Genomic DNA, 24,519 nt, shown 5'->3' with positions numbered 1-24,519 from the left:
TATGTACTCTGGGATGCAAGCGACTGAGCCCCAGAGACTTATGGGTCTTTAATCCCTTTAATTTTCTTAATTAGTTCTGACTTAATTCTATCAATCTTCCCCAACATTTCTGGGAGGATGTTAAAGGCTTACATTGAGTTAAAATTGACACATATACTTAATCAAGCTGCCATGTGTTGCTTGTTTGTTCCTGACTGTAAGCACCATAAATTTATTTACCCGCACCTTGTTGACATATGACACAGAGCTTCTGCAGCCAGATTGTTATGTTCCTTACAGGCTACCCATGTACTTTATTTTCTGCCTTTGTCCAGATAGAGAGGACTTTTCAGTGGTAGCCATAGAATCATAGAACATCACAGCACAGAGACAAGCCCCTTGGCCTTTCCTATGAATTCTCCTACATAGTCCCATCAACCTGCACTGGGACCATAGGCCTCCTATCAATAGAAACATAGAAATACTGAAAACTCACAGCACAATACAGGCCCTTTGGCCCACAAAGCTGTGCTGAACATGTCCTTACCTTAGAACTACCTGGGCTTACCCATAGCCCTCTCTTTTTCTAAGCTCCATGTATCCATCCAGGAGTCTCTTAAAAGACCCTATTGTTTCCGCCTACACCACCGCCACCAGCAGCCCATTCCACGCACTCACCACTCTCTGCATAAAAAACTTACCCCTGACATCTCCTCTGTACGTACTCCAAGCACCTTAAAACCATGCCTTCTCGTGCTAGCCGTTTCAGCCCTGGGAAAAAGCTTCTGACTATCCACACGATCAATGCCTCTCATTATCTTGTACACCTCTATCAGGTCACCTCTCATCCTCCGTCGCCCCAAGGAGAAAAGGCCGAGTTCACTCAACCTATTTTCATAAGGCATGCTTCCCAATCCAGGCAACATCCTTGTAAATCTCCTCTGCACCATTTCTATGTTTTCGACATCCTTTCTGTAGTGAGGCAACCAGAACTGAGCACAGTACTCCAGTGGGGTCAGACCAGGGTCCTATATAGCTGCAACATTACCTCTCTGCTCTTAAACTCAGTCCTACAATTGGTGAAGGCCATTGCACCGTATGCCTTCTTAACCACGGAGTCAATCTATGTAGCAGCTTTGACTTGGACCCCAAAATTCCTCTCATCCTCCACACTGCCAAGAGTCTTGCCATTAATGCTATATTCTGTCATCATATTCGACCTACCAAAATGAAGCACCTCACACTTAACTGGGTTGAACTCCATCTGCCAATTCTCAGCCCAGTTTTGCATTCTATCAGTGTCCCACTGTAACCTCTGACAGCCTTCCACACTATCCACAATGCCCCTAACCTTTGTGTCATCTGCAGATTTACTAACCCATCCCACCACTTCCTCATCCAGGTCATTTATAAAAATCACAAAGAGTAGGGGTCCCAGAGCAGATCCCTGAGGCACACCACTGGTCACCGGCCTCCATGCAGAATATGACCCGTCTACAACCACGCTTTGCATCCTGTGGGCCAACCTTGGATCCCATGCCTCCTTACTTTCTCAATAAGCCTTGCATGGGGTACCTTATCAAATGCCTTGCTGAAATCCATATACACAACATCTACAGCTCTAACTTCATCAATGTATTTAGTCACTTCCTCAAAAAATTCAATCAGACTCGTAAGGCATGACCTGCCCTTGACAAAGCCATGCTGAAAATTCCTAATCATATTATGCCTCTCCAAATGTTCATAAATCTTGCCTCTCAGGATCTTCTCCATCAGTTTACCAACCACTAAAGTAAGATTCACTTGCCTATAATTTCCTGGGCTATCTCTACTCCCTTTTTTGAATAAGGGGACAACTTCCGCAACCCTCCAATCCTCCGGAACCTCTCCCGTCCTCATTGATACGCACAGCAGCCTCAGAGCCAACTTTCTGGAGGGAGAGAATAGTTCTGGAACCACCTGGAATGTTAATATGGGGGTGTGTGGGAGGATGTCGTTTCTTGAGAGTTGTTTGACCTGCACTTGCCCAACCAACTCAAACATATCACATCTTGCTCCTAATGTCCACTGCAGATAACGTACACTTTGAGGATTCAGGAGCTAAATCCTTTGCCCTGTTACTGTTAGCTGCTAACTTGTTCTTTTAGCCAGAGTATTTATGCAGCTATTCTTTTGGATTTCTGGCCAGTGTTTGTTTTCAGGGTGTCAATGGCAGTGGATTCCATAATAGTAATGTCATTGAACGCCAAAGTGGGATGCGGGGGGGAGTGGGGTGGTTAGAAGCTGTGTCATGGTAATGGACATTTCCTGGCACATATGTAAATCAAATGCTATTCAGCACTCATCAGCTCCTGGCCAATGGTACATAGCTGTACACAGAGGCAGTCAACTTCACTCTGTGAGGAGATTGAAATGGCATTCATTGTAATCTGCAGCATGAAACAGCTAAGGGTTGTTCAATCAAAGATAATACATTGTAAATTCCACAACAATGTCTTGTCACTGAAACAACTAGCAGACAGCAATCACACCCATCCTCTTCATGTGAGATATGGCTCCAGATTCCTGATTCCCTTGAATTTCATTCTAGACTTCTTGACATCATACTCAGTCAGAAATTTTTTTGATGCCATGTCTGGTCTCATGGTCTTATGCTGCCATAATACCTCATGCTCACAAAGTAACTCCAGAGGTACAGAACCAGCTCTACCATAAATTAGTGAAAATCTCCTGAGGATTTACAGATAAACAAATGATTGCATAAACATTTAAGCAAGCATAAAGAAAGACAAACTATAAGAAAAATAACAATTTAAAATCAGTCTAGACCATGATAGGGCAGGATGACAGGTTACCACCAGGAGCTGAAAATGAAGAATTGAGACTACGGTCAGATCAGATATGACATTATTAAAAGAGCTACTCCTGTTTTCATTCACTTGTTCTTATGATGGTACCACACAGCATGATCAAACCTGCAGAAAGGACTTAATCTCCACTGGGACAACATAGTGAACAGTCCAGACAGTACTGCCATTACCATGTGTACCTGTCCAAAGTTCAAACTTCAAAGTAAATTTTATTATCAGAGTACATGTATGTCACCATACACAGCCCTGAGATTTATTTTCTTGTGGGCATACTTGATAAATCTACAGAAAAATAGCTATAACAAGATCAATGAAAGACCACCCAAATAGGGTACTCAACCAGAGTGCAGAAGACAACAAACTACAAATATAAAAAGAAGAAATAATAATAATAAATAACAAGAACATGAGATGAAGAGTCCTTGTAAGTGAGTCCATTGTTTTGTGAATGAAGTTATTGAGAAGTGAAGTTATCCCCTTTGATTCAAGGGCCTGGTGGTTGAGGGTTAATAAATGCTCCTGAACCTGGTGGTGTGAGTCCTGAGTCTCCTTGTATCTTCTTTCTGATGGCAGCAGCAAGAAGAGACCATAGTCTGGGTGGTGGGGGTTCCTGATGATAGATGCTGCTTTCCTGTGACAGTGTTTCATGCTGATGTGCTCAATGGTGGGGAGAGCTTTACCCGTGATGGACTGGGCCGTATCCACTACTTTTTGTAGGATTTCCCATTCAAGGGCATTGGTATTTCCATACCAGGCTGTGATGCAGCCAGACAACATGCTCTCCACTACACATCTTTACAAGTCTTCTGCGCCAGATGTGAAGGAAGGTCAGCAACCTTCCCAGTGCAGTTTGCCATCTGGCCATTCACTGCATGATTTGACTGGCAGCTATTTGCTTTGGGATTTGCCCAGCTTCTTAGAGTTTTCTCTGTCATTAGTTGTTAACACATTATAGTTAAAAATCATCTATAATATCATTTGATTGAAGTTACATACAAGTCAGACTTGGCTAAGGAAAATGATTTTGTTTTCACTACCTGGCAATCTCACAATGAATTTGTGATCTTCATGGATGATTTGATCTTTTTTTATTCGAGGTTTATTTAATTTAAAGAGTTTCCGCATTCCCAAGTAGCCACAGTAGGAATTGGACACGTCTCAGGATCACTGGTCCAAGTCTCAGGATTGCTCACGTAACTGTTATACCCTATAACTGACAGCCTGCAAAACAAGGGTAATTAACTTTTGAGAATTTTGATGGGTAGGGAGGGAATATGAGCCAAATGCTGGAAAATAAGTACCTCAGTCAGCATGGATGATTTGGGCTGAAGGGCCTCTTTCCGTGTTGTAAGACTCCATAAGTGAAAACAGTCTGTACTGTTAGGTTGCAGGATTACTCAGATACACTCCACTTTAACATAAGATGAACAGACAAGAATATCTCTGTGGTACATCACAGGTCACATAGTGTGATTGCAGGGCATGCATGCTACTTACTGCAGAGAGTGACCCGAACAGATGAAGTGCACAATGCTTCAACCTATTTCATTAGAAGTGGCCACATATGTACACTGAAACTGGGAAGGTTTACCACCACACCCCATAATAAATTTTATGGCCTGAAGAAATGGTTTAAAAGGAATAGCACTGAGTGATTATGCTTTGAAGTGTGCACATCCTCTTGCCTGGTGTATCATGGGCCCATGGAGTATCAAGGTGTGGTTGCTTAGTTGGGCTTTCTCCTGTACACTCGGTGTGGAAATCAAACATGGTGAGTATGAGTTCTAAAAATTTCATTTTCTTTGTAATGTAATAATAGTTAAGTTAATTTGTTACGAAGCTATTAGCGACTTATTTAGTGCAGATATAGATAGGAATTAATAGAAAGAGTTATACAATTATGGCATGACAATCAAGAAATACCGTTTAATCTATATTTCAGTTTGTAATTTGTTCATTGGGAGTCCAAACTGCAGTTACTACTTAGTATTTTCTTTCTTCCTCATTTCTAAGTTTTCGACACTTTCTTTCACAGCCAGATTGCCAAACCATCGGGATCATGTCTGCAGTACTTGGGGAAACAATCACTTCAAGACCTTCGATGGGGATGTTTACCAGTTTCCAGGAACTTGTGACTATAATTTTGTGACTGACTGTAACTCACAATATAAAGAATTCTCCATTCATATTAAACGCACTATTTCCAAGGGGCATCCCAAAATACATGGCATCACAGCAAAAATCAAGGATATTGTGATTTACATGACACCAAAATTTACGGTCATCAGTGATGAAATGTAAGTTCAATTATCTTGCATTAAATTTATGTTTAGTATCAGTGCTGGACAAACGGGAGGTCTAACCATGTCTACCCATAGATATTTACTTTAAAAAAATCTCTCTTGCTCCTCTTCATTTGTTTTCTGAGTTATCTTTAGAATCAATTTCTGTCTTTGGTGATGGATTATGGTCTGTCATTGTGGATCTTATCGGATATTCAACCTATTAAGTTGGGATAATTGCATTCTGTACTTATAGCATACAGCAAAGATCCAGCTGGGTGACTTCGCATCTAGCTACCATAAACTTTTCTCAAATGACCGCTGTTCCTCATGAGCCAAGACATGTACCTTATCAAGCTACTTAACCTCAATGATCATTACCAGCAAACTAATCCAGTTAAAATTAGCTAGCTCAGCATCAGGCAGGTATTAAATGCAGGACCTATTCTATGTCACTACATAGTATCAGGCAGGTCTTGGAACGAAAGCAAAATGTTCAGAGTTTAATGATTCAATATGATAATGATACCATTTATTCAATTTTGATTGGACATGGTATCAAGGGTTACCGGGAGAAAGTCAGGGAGTGGGGCTGAGGTGGGGAAAAAAGGATCAGCCATGATTGAATGCTGGAGCAGACTCAATGGACCAAATGGCCTATTTCTGCTCCTATGTCTTATATCTTATGGTCGATCTCCAGTCTCTACCTCTCAGCACCTGAGCCCTTCTCCTCCATGACCATCCTAATCCTTCATGCTCACCATGGTTAAAAGACGTGCTTTGATAGACTGTGCAAAGGAAGTGTTTTTCCTAATGTAAGGCTTGTCTGGGAACAGATGGTATCTTTGTTCTAGGCTATGACTAGGCTTGTAATTACAGGTCCTTAGACAAAACCTCTTCCTGACTCACCTTACCTCAACTAAACCTGGGGTCTTTCAAACTCAAAACAACTAACACCTTGTTGTGTTTCTTTTGGTCTTTCACTCATAGCACAGTGGCAGCATTGTGATGGCACAGATTGTGATGCAGCCTTACCTTTCCAGAGATATGGGTCCAATCCTGACCTCGGGTGTTTTCCATGTGGAATTTGCACATCCCCTCAGTGACCAAGTGGGGTTCTACCTAGTGCACCTCTTTGCACCCATAACCCAAGGTTATGTAGGTCGGTGGTTTAATTGGCTGCTATAAATTACTCCTACTAGCGTAGTGAGTGGAAGTGGAGTGCAGCTGGGAGGGTGTGAGTTAGAGGGCAGAGAAATAAGTGGGAGAATGGGGTCACTCTGAGAGCTGCCATAGACTCAACAGCTGCACACCTCATTCTACTGTCATAGAGATGTGAAATATATGAATTGAGCCTGTAGGCTTAGTTAATGCTTCTCAACTCATATACTGCATGTGCTGCATGAGGCCACACAGACTATTCAACAACCCTTGTCTATACTAACCACTGTACCCATCTATCTCCATAGTAGATCCACTGACTTCAAAGGCTTGATGAATTATTTGCCTGCTTAGATGCTCCTTAATGGTAGAGTATATCTCCACGTTCCAAATTTCACTCACACTGTGAGAAAACATTACTTCTCAGATCTCCTCCAAAACATCTCTTTCACATCTTAAACCTAATCTCAGATGCCTCCTCCAAAGGACAATGTTCCTTCCTAGCCACCCGATCCATCCTCCTCATGGTTTTGTATAGCTCTCTAAGGTCATTATTCTGCTTCAGGGGAAAGCAAACTCTGGTTAAGTGATGATCAATGACTCAGTGACAGTATGGTGAAGCTAGAAAGATAGTTACTGCATTAAAACAAGCAGAAGTGGCAGAAATAATGAGGACAGAGAAGATACTCAGTAAATATGAACAAGGTACAAGAGCCTGAAGACCAGCACTCAACAATTCAGAAACAGATTCTTCCTCTCCATGATCAGATTTCTGAAAAGTCTCTGAATCCAAAAACAATACCTTGTTATTCCTTTTTCCTGCATGATTTATTCATTTTTAGCAGTTTATAATAATTTTGTCTTTACATTGTACTACTGCTACAAAACAAGAAATTTCGCATTGGAGAAGTCAGCGATAATACAATCTGACTCTGATTCTAAAATAACAGTAACTTGTTTAAACAATATATTTTAACATTGTAAGTCATCTCAAAATAGAATTTGACCAAGCTGCATGTTAGTATGGACAATGGAAGAAAGCTATTTGAAGAAGTTGGAGGGCAAGTTGACAACAGAAAGGGTGAGAGAAAGAATTCTGGAGCATTGCCTAATCAGAATCAGATTTAATATCACTGGTATATATCCTGGAATTTATTAACTTTACGGCAGCAGGTCAATGAAATACATGATAAATAAACATAGAGGGAAAAAATAGAATTACATTAAGTATATATCTGTCCACTAAATAGCTAAGGTAAAATAAGTAGTGCAAAGTAACAACTAAAAATGTAATGAGGTCGTGTTCAATCACAAACGAGAAAATCTGCAATGTTGGAAATCCAAGCAACACACACAAAATGCTGGAGGAACTCAGCATGTCAGGCAGCATCTATAGAAAAGTCAATGTTTCAGGTTAAGACCCTTGATCAGAACTGGTAATGAGATAGTGTTCATGGGTTCAATGTCAATTTAGGAATTGGATGGCAGAGGGGAAGAAGCTGCTCCTGAATCCCTGAGTGTACGCCTTCAGGCTTCTGTATCTCCATCCCAACGGTAAAGAGAGCATGTCCTGGCTGGTGGGTACCTTAATGATGGACATCGCCTTCCTAAAGGCTGATTTATACTTGTGCGTCAAATGTACGCCGTAAGTATCGCATACCCTATGCCATAGGGTGACGTGCACCTCCCCAAAAATGTAACTCATGCGTTGCGGCGACGCAGACCGCAGCAACTGTGATTGGTCCGCTTGGTAGCATCGCATTTCCTCACACACATTTCCGGTTGCTTTTCTCTGCCATATCTGTACACTGATGCGAAGTAAATGGTTGGAGACGATGAACCAAGTCGTCAAATCTATCTGCCGACATCCAAAAATATTTGAAGCGCATTTCCTCGTCCATGTCTGTCACGAAGAAACTCAACACAGTGGCATAGAAACCCCCACCACCAACTAGTGTTTTGGCAGTGAATTGCAGAGCGACGCAGGCACAACTATGCATGCTCATTATGGCGTAGGGCTATGCAAAAGTATAAATCAGGCCTACAGCGTAGCCCGTACGCACAAGTATAAATCAAGGCATCATTCCTTGAAGATGTCTTGGATACTATGGAGGCTGGTACCCATGTTAGAGCTGACTAATTTTACAAGTTTCTACAACATATTTTAATCTTGTGCAGTGGCTTGGAGGTCTTTTGGAGTATGCAGGCCTCTCCTTCACATGTTCTACCAGTCTGTTGTCACCAGTACAATCTTTTATGCCGAGGTGTGCTGGGGCAATGACATCAACGCGGGTGTCACCAACAAGTTAAAAAAACAGATTAAAAAGGCTGGATCTGTTATAGGAGTCAAACTGGACACACTGGAGGCTCTGTTAGAACAAAGAACCCTACGGAAAATCCTTGCAATTCTGTAGAATGTTTCTCAACCTCTGCATGCCACCTTGGTTGGACAGAGAAGCACTTTCAGTAATAGACCAAGACAACTGCGCTGCTCCAAAGAGCACTATATAAGGTCATTCTTACCCTCAGACATTAGGCTCTATAATGAGTCAACCTATAGAGGGGGAAGTGATGACCCCCTCCTGTTAGACTGTTTGAGGTAACTTATTTTTTATCCTTTCTTGCTTCTCTTGCAATATTTATATATTTGTATATCTGTGCCGTTGTAATACCACTGTGACATTGTAATTTCCTTTGGGATCAATAAAGTACCTGTCTGTCTATCTATCCAGTCCCCCACTACCCGACAATACCTGATGGTGATACAACCAGCCAGAATGCTCTCCATGGTACTTTTGTAGAAGTTTTCGAGTGTTTTTGTTGACAAACCAAATCTCCTCAAACTCCTAATGAAGCATAGTCGCTGTCTTGCCTTCTTTATAGCTGCATCAATATGCAGTGTCCAGGTTAGGACCTCAAAGGTATTGACACCTGGGAACTTGAAGTTGCTCACACTCTCCACTTTTGATCCCTCTACAAGGATTGGTTTGTGTTCCCCTGTCTTACCCTTTCTGAAGTCCACAATCAGCTCTTTCGTCTTACTGACATTGAGGGCAAGGTTGTTGCTGTGACACTACTTCATTAACTAGTATACTTCGCTCCTGTACGCCCTCTCATCAACATCTAAAACTCTGCCAACAATGGCTGTATCATCAGCAAATTTATAGATGTTGTTTGAGCTATGTCTAGCCACACAGTCATAGGTGTCGAGAGAGCAGTGGACTAAGCACCAGCGGAGCGCCAGTGTTAAATGACATTGAAATGGAGATGTTATTTCCAATCCACACAGATTGTGGTCTTCCGGTGAGGGAGTCAAGGATCCAGTTGCAGAGGGAGGTACAGAGGCCTAGGTTCTGAGCTTTTTGATCAGAACTGTAGGAATGATGGTGTTAAATGCTGAGCAATAAACAGCATCCTGACACAGGTATTTGTATTGTTCAGCTGATCCAAGGCTGCACAAAGAGCCATTGCGATTGTGTCTACTGTAGATCTCTTGTGGTGATAGGAAAATTGCAGTGGGTCCAGGTCCTTCCTGAGACAGGAGTTGATTCTAGCCATTGCCAACCTCTCAAAGTATTTCATCACCATAGATGCGAGCACTACTGGATGATATGCATTGAGGCAGCTCAAACAGCTCTTCTTGGGCACTGGTATAATTGTTGCCCTTAGGTGGAACAATTCACTTAAGGGATCCTTAAAGAGATCAAAATTGACTCTTGGTTGTTTGTCTGGCTGAGGAGGTCCCAGAGAAAGTGACCCATTTGGAGCTGTGCTACTTTCGCCAAAGTTGAATCTACACAAACTTGTTTCACTCTGAACTTCCTCAGGCCGTACTGGGAACTTTCAGCTCATGTCTGACCTAAAGCAGGTCACAACAGATATGACTAGTGGTGTGCCACAGGGATCAGTGCTGGGTCCATTGTTATTTGTCATCTATATCAATGATCTGGATGATAATGTGGTAAATTGGATCAGCAAATTTGCTGATGATACAAAGATTGGAGGTGTAGTGGACAGTGAGGAAGGTTTTCCAATTTCCAGTTTATTGATCCTGGTGGAAATTAACCAATTGCCCCCGGGATCAATAAAGTATGACTATAACTATTTTCAAAGCTTGCAGAGGGATTTGGACCAGCTAGAAAAATGGGCTGAAAAATGGCAGATGGAGTTTAATACAGACAAGTGTGAGGTATTGCACTTTGGAAGGACAAACCAAGGTAGAACATACAAGGTAAATGGTAGGGCACTGTTCTGGGAATACAGATACAAAATTCCCTAAAAGTGGCGTCACAGGTAGATAGGGTTGTAAAGAGAGCTTTCGGTACATTGGCCTTTATAAGTCAAAGTATTGAGTATAAGAGTTGGAATGTTATGGTGAGGTTGTATAAGGCATTGGTGAGGCCGAATTTGGAGTATTGTGCGCAGTTTTGGTCACCAAATTACAGGAAGGATATTAACAAGGTTGAAAGAGTGCAGAGAAGGTTTACAGGGATGTTGGAGGGACTTGAGAATCTGAGTTACAGAGAAAGGTTGAATAAGTTAGGACTTTATTCCCTGGAGCGTAGAAGAATGAGGGGAGATTTGATAGGGGTATATAAAATTATGATGTGTATAGATGGAGTGAATGCAAGCAGGCTTTTTCCACTGAGGCTAGGGGAGAAAAAAAACAGAGGACATGGGTTAAGGGTGAAGGGGGAAAAATTTGAAGCAAACATGGGGGTGGGGGCTTCTTCACACAGAGAGTGGTGGGAGTGTGGAATGAGCTGCCAGATGAAGTGGTAAGTGCGGGCTCAGTTTTAACATTTAAGAAGAACATGGACAGGTACATGGATGAGAGGTGTATGGAAGGATATGGTCCAGGTGCAGGTCAGTGGGACTAGGCAGAAAAATGGTTCAGCACAGCCAAGAAGGGCCAAAAGGCCTGTTTCTGTGCTGTAATGTTCTATGGTTCTATATGCAGTGATGATAAACCAAATGCTGAAGTTGGGCTTTCAGAGGGGCCTTGAAGTAGGTCCAATGATCCCAAAATTTACAACACATGTAAGTAAGATAGTTCAGGAGGTATGGATGATACTAGCCTTCATACACTAGTAAACAATATAAGAACAGGGAGTTATGGTATACATTTGTAAAACATCAGTAAAGCCACAGGTATGCACAATGGTTAAGATATGATTGCACCAGAAGGGACTCACCAGGAAGATACTTGGGATGGAATATTTGTTTCCCTTGAAGTTGAGGAGAATGAGGGTGAATTTCCCTTAGCCGAGAACTCTAATACCAGAGGGCACAGGTTTAATGTAAGGGGTTAAAGATTTAATGGGAAAGAATTTTTTCACCCAGGAAGTAGCTGACATCATGGACACACTGTGGGAAGGGTTGGGAGTAGAAGGCTATGAACCAAGTGCTGGGAAAGGGATAGATGGGTCTTGGATGGTCAGCATGGATTTGCTGGGCCAAAGGGTCTGATTGCATGCTCAATAACTTCAGTGTAGCATCAAGTGGGAGGTTTGTTAATATATACTGAATTGATTTCTTTTTCAGAGTCTCGCTTCCATATTTTGGCCCTGGTTTCTATGTGGAACAGAATGTTCAGTACACTAAGCTGTATGGGAAGTTTGGACTGACTCTAATGTGGAACAGGGAAGATGCTCTCATGGTAAGTACAAAGGCTGGAGAAAACTTGATGCTAACTTGGAACATGTACTTGCATATTCGGACGTACAATAGAAGGAAGGAGAAGATTGTTTGTATCAGTGATTAATAGAAGCTCACAAACTGAAATCTCCATAGATGACATAAACTAGGTTATTGCATGGAATTGTACCAGATCATTCTGAAGTTGTGAGAATACTTCTGGACCATATAAAATATATGATAGCCTCTGTTATATAAACTGGGAGTTTATTCTATACATGATACATAGGGTCTATACATTATGTCTATTCAACTGTGTGCAGTGCAGAATAACTTTCCTCAAAATGATAATGTTACTGTGTGATATAGTATATAGGATAAGAGATTCTGTTGAAAAATTTTTGACTGATTTATAGAATGCATTGTGGTTACTAAATGTCAGCAATGGAACTCTATTTCCCCCCTTGTAAGTACTGAAAAAGTCAAATTATTTCCCAGTGGATTACAGAAATATCACTCACACGTTTAATCCAGGGGTTGAACACAGATAAATGACTCTTCAAAGGGAAAGGATATCATTCTTACCATCAATGTAAGCAAATTCAGATGCACTGCCAGACTCTGATCATCAAAGAGCATACCGCAGACATAGGAGATTCTGCAGGTTCTGGAAATCTCAAGAAACATTCACAAGATGCTGAAGAAACTCAGCTGGTCAGGCAAGATCTGTGGATCAGCCAGACCTGCTTAGTTCCTCTAGCATTTTGTGTGTGTTGCAGCAGAGCATGAAGTCTAGGGCTGAAGTGAAACATTATCCTTTGTTATGTGAGAATTTAAGTCACAAGCGAGTGAGAAATAGGCAATATTTTACAGTAATTTACCTCAACCAATAATCAGAAATTTAGATTAAGGAATTTATTGATTAGAGAATAATTTTAAAATAAGAACCTTCAAGTTGGGGCCACCAGTTGGCCCCAGGAGCCTGCTCCACCATTTAATAAGACAGTGGCTGACCTGAATTTTAAGACACAATGATAAAGCTTATCAAGACCTGGAGACATTAGTCCATGACTCCAACAATTTGTTCAGTGTTCCTGTCCTGTTGATGGTAGTTTTCATGAATGCTCCCTGCCTTCCACTCCCAATTAACAGCTATTCTTCAGATGTCACTTGAATTTCTCAGATGTTAATTGTGAAATCTGATGCAAAGGACGTTTAACTCAATCGAACACTTCCTTATTTTCCATTAATTTCTCAGACTTACTTCTGTAGATTCACTTTAAATACCTATAAAAACTCTTAGCCTTAGAATCAGACAGCAACGTCATGACAGTTCTACAGCATGGTTATTGGCACTTCAGTACAACTTATTAAGGTGCACACTTAAACTCGTCCCATTTTCTTGTGTTTGGCCCATGTCCTTTGAAACCTTTCCTATTCTTGTACCTGTTCAAATGTCATTAAAAATTGTTATTGTACCTGCCTCAAATACTTCCTCTGGCAGTTTGTTCCATATATTCACCACTTCTGTGTGAGGATGTGGCTCCTCTGCTTCCTTTGAAATCTCTCCCCTCTCACATTAAACTGTTATGACCCACTTTATCTATAGTCCTCATGATTTTATAACCCTCGGTAGGATCACACCTCAGTTCCCAGCACTCAAAGGAATAAAGCCTGTCCTATAACTCAGGCCCTCAATATCCTCATAAATTTTATTTGCACACTTTCACCTTAATAAAATCTTTCCTATAAGAGGGCAAACAAAACTGTACATGATACTGCAGGAATACCTCCACAATGTCTATTACATGTTGCCTATTTCTGAATATCTATCTTGAATTATTTTGTAGTTGACCTTTATGTATGGTGAACTGAGGATAAGTTAGCTATCTGTTGGGAATGGCAGAAAGAGTCAAAAAAGTAATGCATGGCTAAATGTGTTTTGCCCGCAAAAAGAACAAGCGGCACATGCAGTGTAACATAGAAAAAAAATACAGTACAGAAACAGGCCTTTTGGCCCTTCTTGGCTGTGCCGACATCTACACATTCCTCTCAAAACTCCACACTCTCCTGGCTTGAAAATATATCACTGACTTTTTCATCACTGCTAGTTCTAAATCTTGTACATCTCTGTCCACCACCACTATGGGAGTATTTTCTCCAGAGGGAGTGCTGCAGTTTATGGTGACAACTCGGCACTAACTTCTCAAGAGCTATTAGGAACAAGCTGGCTTTACAACAGTCTGCAACAGAACAGAACATTGACACCAATTTTGGAACAGACAGAATCTAACCAAGATTTAAACAAAAATAGGCAAAAATAATAAATATAAAATAGTATGGTGAGTAGCCAGTGGCTTCATTCTGTGTACAGTTGTAGCAGTGTACCAAATGCCCAATATGCAGACTCCACTTGTTCCTTTTGTTGGCATCCAGGGTTCCAAGCATGTCTAGCAATGTCCAGTTGAACTTTTCAGGCTGAGGATGATATGGCATGGTCTTTGACTTCTTGACTCCATGCATGCTCAGTAACTCATGTATGAGCCGATGCTCAAAAGCTCTGCCCTGCTCACTGTGTGTCCTTTCTTGGGAGGCCATAATGAGAAAAAAATTTCTCCCATAACACTTTGGGAACTATGGCTTCTGTCTGATCCTTTGTGGGGAAGACTTAAGCATATCTGATGTAGTGATCCATGATGATCAAGACAATCACAGTGATACTGGAATCAGGCTCTATGGAGAGGAAGTCCAGACATACTAAATCAAATGGCCCTGTACTTTGCAAATAAAATAATGGAGCAACTCTCATGGGCAGTGTCTTCCTCTGAATATATCAGAGACACAACTTCAACCTCAAACTTTATTCAGGGTCAATAGAACTGATCTCAGATTAATCAGTAGGTCTTGTCAAACCCTAGATGACCTGAACCAGCATGAAGTGACTTTAGTACAATCCTCCAGTACTTCTCAGGCAAAACCAACTGGGAATTCTGAGGTTTGTCTGGAGGTGACATGACCATCTATGAAACTTTATTCCTCAACCAGTTTGTCCCAATCACTCATCAGGCAGGGTGCCTTGTCTTCTCAACTTGGGCCATATCCCCTTTGACAATAGATGGCCAAATGGCACCTATACGAGGGTCATCTCACTGGGCTGCTGCCAATTCCCTAGGACTTAAGGCAGGCAACTGTTTTGTATTCTGCACGGTCAAGTTTCAATATGCTTGTGGAATAGCATGGCTAGAAGCTCCTAAATGATCCATTGCCCTAGCCTTAGATCTGATTTCTGCACTGTGGAAAATTGGCATATTGCCTTAACATCAGAGGTAGGAATGTCCTCCCATTCTCCTCCATTTCTGGCACCTCATACAAATGTCTTGGCAACACATCCACATCAATGTTCCAACTCCCTGGACGATATTTCAGGCTGAAATCATAAGCAGGCAACGCCATCAACCAGCGATGACCTATGACATCCCCACAGAATCCAAGGAATGAATGTAGGGCATTCATATTCTTGGGCCACGTGGCTACTGCCTCTGTCTTGGACAGATCTGTAGCCACTCCAGCCTAAGAATCTATGTGATCGACATCTTACAGAACTGGCACTTACCCAGTGACAGTTTTAAACCTCCAGCCTTCAGGGAGTCTGACACCTTTAGCAGCCTCATCCCATGCTCCTCTTGTATTAACCACTATGAGATGGTGAACACAGGACCTGCTGAAGGGTCTCAGTCCAAAACGTCGACTGCACTCCTTTCCGTAGATGCTGCCTGGCCTACTGAGTACATCCAGTATTTTGTGTCTATTGCAAAGGTTTCTACAGTTCAGCTCTCACCAGCACTCCAGCAGGTAAGCATGATTCTTCTTCGTGATCCTCTGGAGCATTCACTAGGAGGGCCTCAACCTTGGGCACTTCGGGGAATTTAGGGTGTCCTGTCACTTTAGCTACTTCCCCAAGATTGTAACATGACAGGTTTGGACCAGGTGTATCACATAGTTCCTCTTTTAGGAGGAAATTGCATCTTCTCCAAAGGACCTCTGAACACTGGGTGAATGGACATGATTTTCAAAAAAATTCTCTCCATCTCTCTTTTTGCATACTCCCACGAGCTTTCTCACGATGGAAGCATTTGTTCCCACCAGAATGGAAGTTTCACCTTTTTCGACCAAATTCAGTAGACCAACACTAGTGCATCAATGGTCTCACCTACTCCAACATCTCCTTCTGAAAAATCCAGTTTCAATAATAACTAACCAACATATGGGTATGAAGCCCCCAAATTTCTAGGGCACTGAGTGGCATCAATTGTAAATGCTTCAAATACTGGTTGTAAAAGGATCTGTAAAATAAAGTAACTTGAATACCTGTGTCAAGTATGGCTCTAGCATAAATCCCTTTAATCTGTATGGATATATCCAAGCTTGGTCCCACTAGACCTTCAGGAACAGGGTTTCATACTTTAGTATTTTCCTTGATACACTGATTAGAACATGTCCTCTCCCAGAATCCCATGCCATTCCCTTACTGGGTCCCTCCGAAGTTTTGCTTCTTTTCTTCTCTGTTTAATTAAGCACTGACTTATTTTCCAAAGATTTTCCTGTCCCTCACAGTCTCGCTTGAAATGTCCAACTTCCCCACAGTTGTAACAGAAAATACCAGTCGCCCCTCTATTCAAAAGACCCTTTTCAGCAGCGTTCCTCTACTTAGTAAGTGCTACAGGTGTGTCGGTTCCCAGCAGATGTGTCACATTTAGCTGAAACATGAGCCGACATCTACCGAGTCAGCTCAACGTGAAGGTTTTTCATCTCATTCCTCAAAAGCTCTATCTCTGTGGCATCAGAGGTCACTTTAGCAACTAACAGTGATGACCTTTCACAGATTTTGGAAATATTCCACATGTCAATCATATTTTTATCCTCTCTAACATCTCTAAGTAACTTGGTAAAAGATGGAAGAGGGCACTGTGGGTCATTTGAATCCATAGAACAATCATGTCATGTGACAGCATACCCTTCCCAACTTGCTCCACCCTCAAGCAACTTCTCTCAGACAGTTGCATGCCCCCTTTTTGGCACAAACAGTGCAGCAGTTTCTGCAACCTGAAAATGCAGGTAGATAGCTTCTCTCCTTCCTCCTGAAATGTGTGCCGAAACTTCAACGTAAGGTCAGCTGAACATTCAGTACTGCCCAAAGCATCTTCAAGAGCTTTCCTGGAATTAGCTGACATGACTAATGGTCTTTAGGAACATCACTATATCTGTTGCTGGATCCTTTAAATTCTCTACCATTTTCTTCTTTTTTCATATTATCTGAGCACTGCCATAAATCCAATAACTGATGTCTGCTCAGCTCAAGCCTCATATTTTTCTTCCCCATTGGGTGTGGGCTTAAATTCAGAGAACATTCTAAGTCTATGATAACTTTGGCTCTCCACATATGCACTCTATCAACCAGTGATGTAATAGCTGAAACCAGCTCAGAACTTAAATCAACAACAATAGGACTTTTTACACTTCTCACATCGGACAAATCCTTTCCCTCACTTCACAGAAGCAAGAACAACTTGTCTTTAAAGTCTTCACCCTCTTTAATGTCTTCACCCACAGCTGCCTCCTGCCATCAGCTATTGCTCAATCCATGCCAGTATCTTTCCTATAACACCATAGAGTTTTATCTTGTTAAGCAGCCTCATGTGTGGCACCTTATCAGCACCTTCTGAAAATCCACTGCCTCTCCTTTGTCAATCCTGTTTGTTACTTCCTCAATGAAATCTAACAGATTTGTCAGGCAAGATTTTCCTTTACAAAAACCATGCTGACTTTGACTTATTTTATCATTAATCTCCAAATACCGTGAAACCTCATCCTTAACAATAGACTCCAACACTTTCCCAATCACCGAGAGTAGGCTAACTGGCCTATAATTTCCTTTCTTTTGCCTCCCTCCCTTCTTAAAGAGTGGAGTGACATTTGCAATCTTCCAGCCCTCCGGGATCATGCCAGAATCAAGTGATTCCTGAAAGATCATGACCAATGCATCCATTATCTCTTCAGGAACCTCCCTCAGAACTCTGGGATGGCGTCCATCTGGCCCAGGTGACTTATCCACCTTAAAACCTTTGAGCATGCTTAGCACTTTTCCCTTTGTAATAGGAATGGTACTCACTCCTGCTCCCTGGCACTCATGGACCTCTGGCACACTGCTAGTGTCTTCCACAGTGAAGGCAAATGCAAAGTACCCATTAAGTTCATCTATCATTTCTTTGTCACCCCTACTTCCTGACCAGCATCATTTTCCAGTGGTCTAATATCAACTCTCAACTCCCTTTTACTCTTTATGTAACTGAAAAAAAAATCTTTGGTATTATTGGCTAGTCTGCCCTCCTATTTCATTTTTTCAGCATTTTTAGTTAGTTTAGTCTTTAGTCATACTTTATTGATCCCCAGGGAAATTGGTTTTCGTTACAGTTGCACCATAAATAATAAATAGTAATAGAACCATAAATGGTTAAATAGTAATATGTAAATTAAATCCAGGACCAGTCTATTGGCTCAGGGTGTCTGATCCTCCAAGGGAGGAGTTGTAAAGTTTGATGGCCAGAGGCAGGAATGACTTCCTATGACGCTCTGTGTTGCATCTCGGTGGAATGAGTCTCTGGCTGAATGTACTCCTGTGCCCACCCAATACATTATATAGTGGATGGGAGACATTGACCAAGATGGCATGCAACTTAGATAGCATCCTCTTTTCAGACACCACAGTGAGAGTTCAGTTCCGTCCCCACAACATCACTGGCCTTACGAATGAGTTTGTTGATCCTGTTGGTGTCTGCTACCCTCAGCCTGCTGCCCCAGCACACAACAGCAAACGTGATAGCACTGGCCACCACAGACTCGTAGAACATCCTCAGCATCGTCCGGTTGTCCAATCACCTAACTTTCTGTTCACTTTTACTACCTTATAAGCCTTTTCCTTGCCTTTTATGCAGTCCTTAACTTCCTTTGTCAGCCACGGTTGCGTCCTTGCCATTTGAGAACTTCTTCCTCTGTGGGACAAATCTATACTGCACCATGTGAACTATTCCCTGAAACATCAGCCATCTCTGCTCTGCCGTTATCCCCGCCAACATCCTCCCAATGCCCAATCTAAGATGGCCTTTCTCCAAGTGGGGTTGAGCATAAGCTGCTCTAAAAAGCCATCTTGTAGACATTCAACAAATTGCCTCTTGTAATCTGACACCAATCTGATTTTCCCAATCCCCTTGCATATTGAAGTCCCCCATTACAACTGTGCCAATACCCTTATTGCATGCCTTTTCTGGCTCCCTTTTCAATCTCAACCCCACATCTTGGCTACTATTTGGCGGCCAATATATGATTCCCATAATGGTTTATTTTTACCCTTGCAATTTCTTAGCTCCACCCGCAAAGATTCAACATTCTCTGACCCTATGTCACCTCTTTCTAAAGATGTAATTCCATCTCTTACCAACAGAGCCACACCACCGCCTATACCTTCCTGCTTGTCCTTTTGATACAAAGTATATCCTTTGATGTTAAGCTCCCAACTATGGCCTTCTTTCAGCCACGATTCAGTGATGCCCACAACATCATATTGACCAATCTGTAATAGTGCCACAAGTTCATCCACCTTATTCCAAATGCTAGGCTCATTTAAATACAGCACCTTCAGTTCTTTATTCTTCGCACTTTTGAATTTTGCCTCTGTGGTACAATTTAACTCTTTGCTCTGACTGCATTTGTACCCAATCATTGGCTTGTCCTTCCTTACTTTCATGTTAAACCAGTCTCTACTTGTAAACCTGCTGGTTCATCCTCAGCTCTATCATACTGGTTCCCAACTCCTGCCATTTTTGTTTAAACCATTCCCAAGAGCTCTAGTAAATCTGCTCGCAAGAATAGTCATAGTCATAGTCATACTTTATTGATCCCAGGGGAAATTGGTTTTCGTTACTGTTGCACCATAAATAATAAATAGTAATAGAACCATAAATAGTTAAATAGTAATATGTAAATTATGCCAGTAAATTATTAAATAAGTCCAGGACCAGCCTATTGGCTCAGGGTGTCTGACCCTCCAAGGGAGGAGTTGTAAAGTTTGATGGCCAGAGGCAGGAATGACTTCCTATGACGCTCTGTGCTGCATCTCGGTGGAATGAGTCTCTGGCTGAATGTACTCCTGTGCCCACCCAGTACATTATGTAGTGGATGGGAGACATTGACCAAGATGGCATGCAACTTAGACAGCATCCTCTTTTCAGACACCCCCGTGAGAGAGTCCAGTTCCATCTCCACAACATCACTGGCCTTACGAATGAGTTTGTTGATTCTGTTAGTGTCCGCTACCCTCAGCCAGCTGCCCCAGCACACAACAGCAAACGTGATAGCACTGGCCACCACAGACCACAATATTGGTTCCCCTCAGATTCAAGTGCAACCCATCTCATTTGTACAGGTCCCACCTGCCCCAGAAGAGGTCCCAACTATCCAGAAATCTGAATCCCTGCTCCCGCTCCAATTCTTCAACCATGCACTTAACAGCCACCTCATTCTATTCCTATCCTCACTGTCATGTGACACAGGGAGCAATTCCGAGATTACTACCTTTGAGGCCCTGCTTCTCAACTTCCTTCCTAACTCTCTATATTCTTTTTCAGGACCTCCTTCCTTTTTCTTCCCTGTGCTGTTGACTTCTACCTGCTCACTCTCCCTTCTCAGGATATTGTAGACACATCCAGAAACATCTTGGACCCTGGCACCTGGGAGGCAAACTACCATCCGTGTTTCTTTCCTGCGTCCACAGAATCGCCTGTCTGACCCCCTAACGCTGCTGCCATCCTCTTCCTTTCCCTACCCTTCTGAGCCACAGAGCCAGACTCACTACCAGGGGCATGGCTGTTGTTGTCTCTCCCAGGTCGGTTCCCCCCCCCCACCAACAGTACTCAAAATGGAGTACTTATGTTGAAGGGGATGGCCCACAGGGGTGCTCTCCACTATCTGACGTTCCCCCTTCCCTCTCCTGACAGTCACCCATTTATCTGTCTTCTGCAGCCTTGGGGTGACTACCTCCCTGTAGCTCCTGTCACTGCTTCACTTTCCCTAACAAGCCGAGGCTCATCATTATTCCCTAACATGGTTTCTAAGGACCTACATCTTGATGCATGTGGTGCAGTTGTGACCATAGGGGAGGCTGGGAGTCTCCTGGAAATCCCACATCTGAAACCCTGAACAGAACATTGGCTCTGTAGATATACCTCCTATTCTCTCAAGATTTAAATAAGGAATAAGGATTGAACTTACCTACTTTCCCTGCCTCTGCCTTTTCTCGCCGAAGCCTTGTTGAGCCAAAGCCTTACTACTCTGACAACGACTGCTCACTTGATAACTGCTCTGCTCAGTGGTACTTCACTTTTATAGAGACTGGGTTTCCCGTTGAAAGTCTTTGTTGGATCTGTGCGGGAATGCTCCTGTTGCATTCGCGCAGTATTCCAATCCTTGCAGCACCAATAATAAAATACCATAATTATGACATATCTCACTTTCCACAAACACCAGTTTAAACACTGGCTTAAACACACAAATAAACCACTTAATCAGACAACATTCACGCAGTATCCGAATCCTGAATGAGCCCCCACAAATGCAACCCTCGCACCAGGCTCATATATAAACTTGGATCGTTAGCTAACTCTGCTAATGTGTGACTCAGTGGTGAGAAGGCCACCTTTCATAAGCAATACACGTCCACCAAACAGGAAAGTTGGGAGCTTCCAATTAAAGAACATCGATTGTAGTGAATGCTGTCTAAGTACTGCTCACACACAATTATCGATCGCCAAGAAATGACCAGATCATACACCAGCATAAAATTATAAAGGAAGTTTAGTTACCAATTTTTCAACTCTATCAAATGTTTAAGAAGAAAAAAAAAGAAAGATAAAAAGGCCCATTACAGTTAAACCTGTTTAAATGTGCACATAAACATTGGAGCTCATTTCTGTAGCAGCTTTACTCACGCACTGAAAGACACCAGTTACAGTCTGAACTTCCCTTGAAGACCATCTTGAACAAACTGGCTCTCAGGAGTATTGGTGCTTCCTCCTTTGAACCATTCATCTCCTTCGGCATTCTGCGGCATCTTCCCCTGTGCCCCTCTCCATAACTCCCGCCAAGAGTCTCCAAACCAAACTACTGTCCTTCAGAAATTTGCTCCCACCCAGCACTCTTGAATGTTCCACTGGGCAGAAAGTTATGACATGTACCAAGACAACTCTGACTGGCTGACACCACATCCCTAAGTTGGACAACATAGCTCCTTATCGTTAGCTGAAGCCAAAACACTCTTACTGGCAGGGCACACTGCTTTTACAGAAAGCTACTAAAATAAAAATACCTCACAACATAGCAGTAGAGATCTTACCCAGGGTATTACACAAGTAATTAAAAACCGACCAAACTTCTACTTAAACACTGTCCATATCTCTCCATTTCTGACGTATTCAACTACTTATCACTAAAATGCCTCTACTGTATTTGTCTGCACCACCACTCCAGGCAGCATGTTCCAGCTACCCACCACTCTCTCTGTAGAAAAACTTGTCCCACACATCTTCTTTTACTTACAGGCAGCATGATGTGTAGTGGCCTGCACAACACGATTACACCTTGGGGCATCAGAGACTGGAGTTTAATTCTGGCACATTTGTAAGGAGTTTGTACATCCTCCCTGAATAGGTGTCCTCTTGGTGCTCTGGTTTCCAAAGATGAATTGGTCATTGTAAACTTGCCCTGTGATTAGGTGGGTTGCTGGGCAGTGCGGCTCATAGGGCCGAAAGGGCCTATTCCATGCTGTATCTAAAAAATTAAATCATAAAAAGTACCCCTTCTCACTTTAAATGCATGCCTTCTAGTTTTAAACACAATTGTGTCTCCCACAATTATATAAACATGCATTTAATTCCACGCACCCCCCCCCACCTTCACTGCTGAAGCAAAAACAACCCAAGTTTGTCTTACCCCTCCTCATAGCATTTTCTCAGGTTTTACAAGATCACTTGCTCCTACCACCTGCAGTGGAGATGGATCCTGGTGTGGTGTCCACACAAATTCCATTCCCTAGAGAGTTATGTCATCCCTTGTGCTGGGGATTAAATAGTTATGGGACAGACATGTATTTGTGTGTCTGAAAATCTGACTCCAAGATGGTATTTGACTCTACGTTGCCAGGGTAAAGAAAATCATGATACTATTGCACAGCATAGAGGGAGGGTGAACATCCTGAGGATGTGGATCTTCCAAACCCATCAGGACTACCAGTTGGAAGGACAAGGGCAACAACATCACCTGGAATTTGCCCTCAAAGCCATAGACTTTCACCATCACATTCCTTCACCATCACTGGGTCAAAATTGAAATTCTCTCCCTGACAACATTGTGAGTACACCCACACCTACAGCAATTCAAGGTCAGGTCATTTCCTCCTCAAAAACAACAAGGGATGGACAATTCAAATTGGCTCAGCCTGTGAAACGTATAAAAATAAAAATATACTAGGACCAACCACATATGTGGTACAAGGAGTGCTGAAGTCCTGAATTCAGAGTTTTCATACCTTGGAAAGAAAAGTTAAAAGCAGGACCTCAAAAGCAGTACCTTCAGATTACTGCAAGTGTCACAATCTAGTGAATCCAGCAATTATTTTGAAGGCAGTGGAGAGGAGGTTCCCTCATCTGAGACTTGAGATAACTGGTTATCAAATGAGAGAAGACTGAACAGTTAGATTGACAATGTTTGGGATCTGAAGGAATAGAAGTTCACTTTACTGAAAGATGAGATACACTTTGTTTAAGTACATCCTGTACCGGCCATTGAGTGTATGTTTGTAGTCTTCTGCTGTTGTAGCCCATCCAAATAAAGTTTCCATGTGTTGTGCATTCAGAGATGCTTACCAATGTTGTAACATGTTGCCTTCATTTCAGCTTAAACCAGTCTGGCCATTCTCCTCAGACCTTGCTCATTAAAAAGGCATTTTCAGCCACAGAACTGCTGCACACTGGATGTTTTTTTTTGCACAATTCTCTGTAAACTCTAGAGACTGTTGTGATTGAAGATCTCAGGAGATCAACAGTTTCCAAGAAATTCAAGCCACCCTATCTGGTACCAACAATCATTCCACGGTCAAAGTCACTTAGATCACTTTATTTCCCTGCTCTGATGTTTGATCCAAACAACAACTGAATCTCATGACCATGTCTGCATGCTTTTATGCATTGATTTGCTGCCACATGATTGGCTGATTATATATTTACATTAATATACAGGTGTACCTAATAAAGTGGCCACTGAGTATACCTAGGGTGGATATGTAGAGTACATTTCATGGACATCGGGGTGATTCAGATTTGGGGGGCAAAGTTGGAGGATTAGGATTGTGCATTTAGAAAGGAGATGGGGAGCAAGTTTCCCAGAGGGTTGTCAATTATTCAATCCACAGACTAAATATATTCCATGTCTTCCACAATCCTAGAGATGAAATTCTTGTGCTTCACTTGTCAGTTTGCACAATT

The 24,519-nt window shown here is 42.2% G+C and overlaps 1 protein-coding gene across 1 annotated transcript in view; it reads left to right on the top strand.

Annotated features, from left to right (window-relative positions):
* The first annotated feature begins 3,624 nt into the window (after window positions 1-3,624).
* The window catches only part of muc2.1 (mucin 2.1), a 104,945-nt gene continuing 84,050 nt past the window's right edge, over window positions 3,625-24,519 (top strand). Inside the window, exons 1-3 of the mRNA XM_072271360.1 lie at window positions 3,625-3,676; window positions 4,885-5,146; window positions 11,837-11,951. Coding sequence (XP_072127461.1) covers window positions 3,625-3,676; window positions 4,885-5,146; window positions 11,837-11,951 — 429 coding nt within the window. The remainder of the gene's footprint in view (window positions 3,677-4,884; window positions 5,147-11,836; window positions 11,952-24,519) is intronic.

The sequence above is a fragment of the Mobula birostris genome, chromosome 11, assembly GCF_030028105.1.
Source record: "Mobula birostris isolate sMobBir1 chromosome 11, sMobBir1.hap1, whole genome shotgun sequence".
NCBI lineage: Eukaryota > Metazoa > Chordata > Chondrichthyes > Myliobatiformes > Myliobatidae > Mobula > Mobula birostris.
The sequence above is the reverse complement of the archived record's forward strand: the minus strand, read 5'-3'. Positions and strand labels throughout refer to the sequence as shown.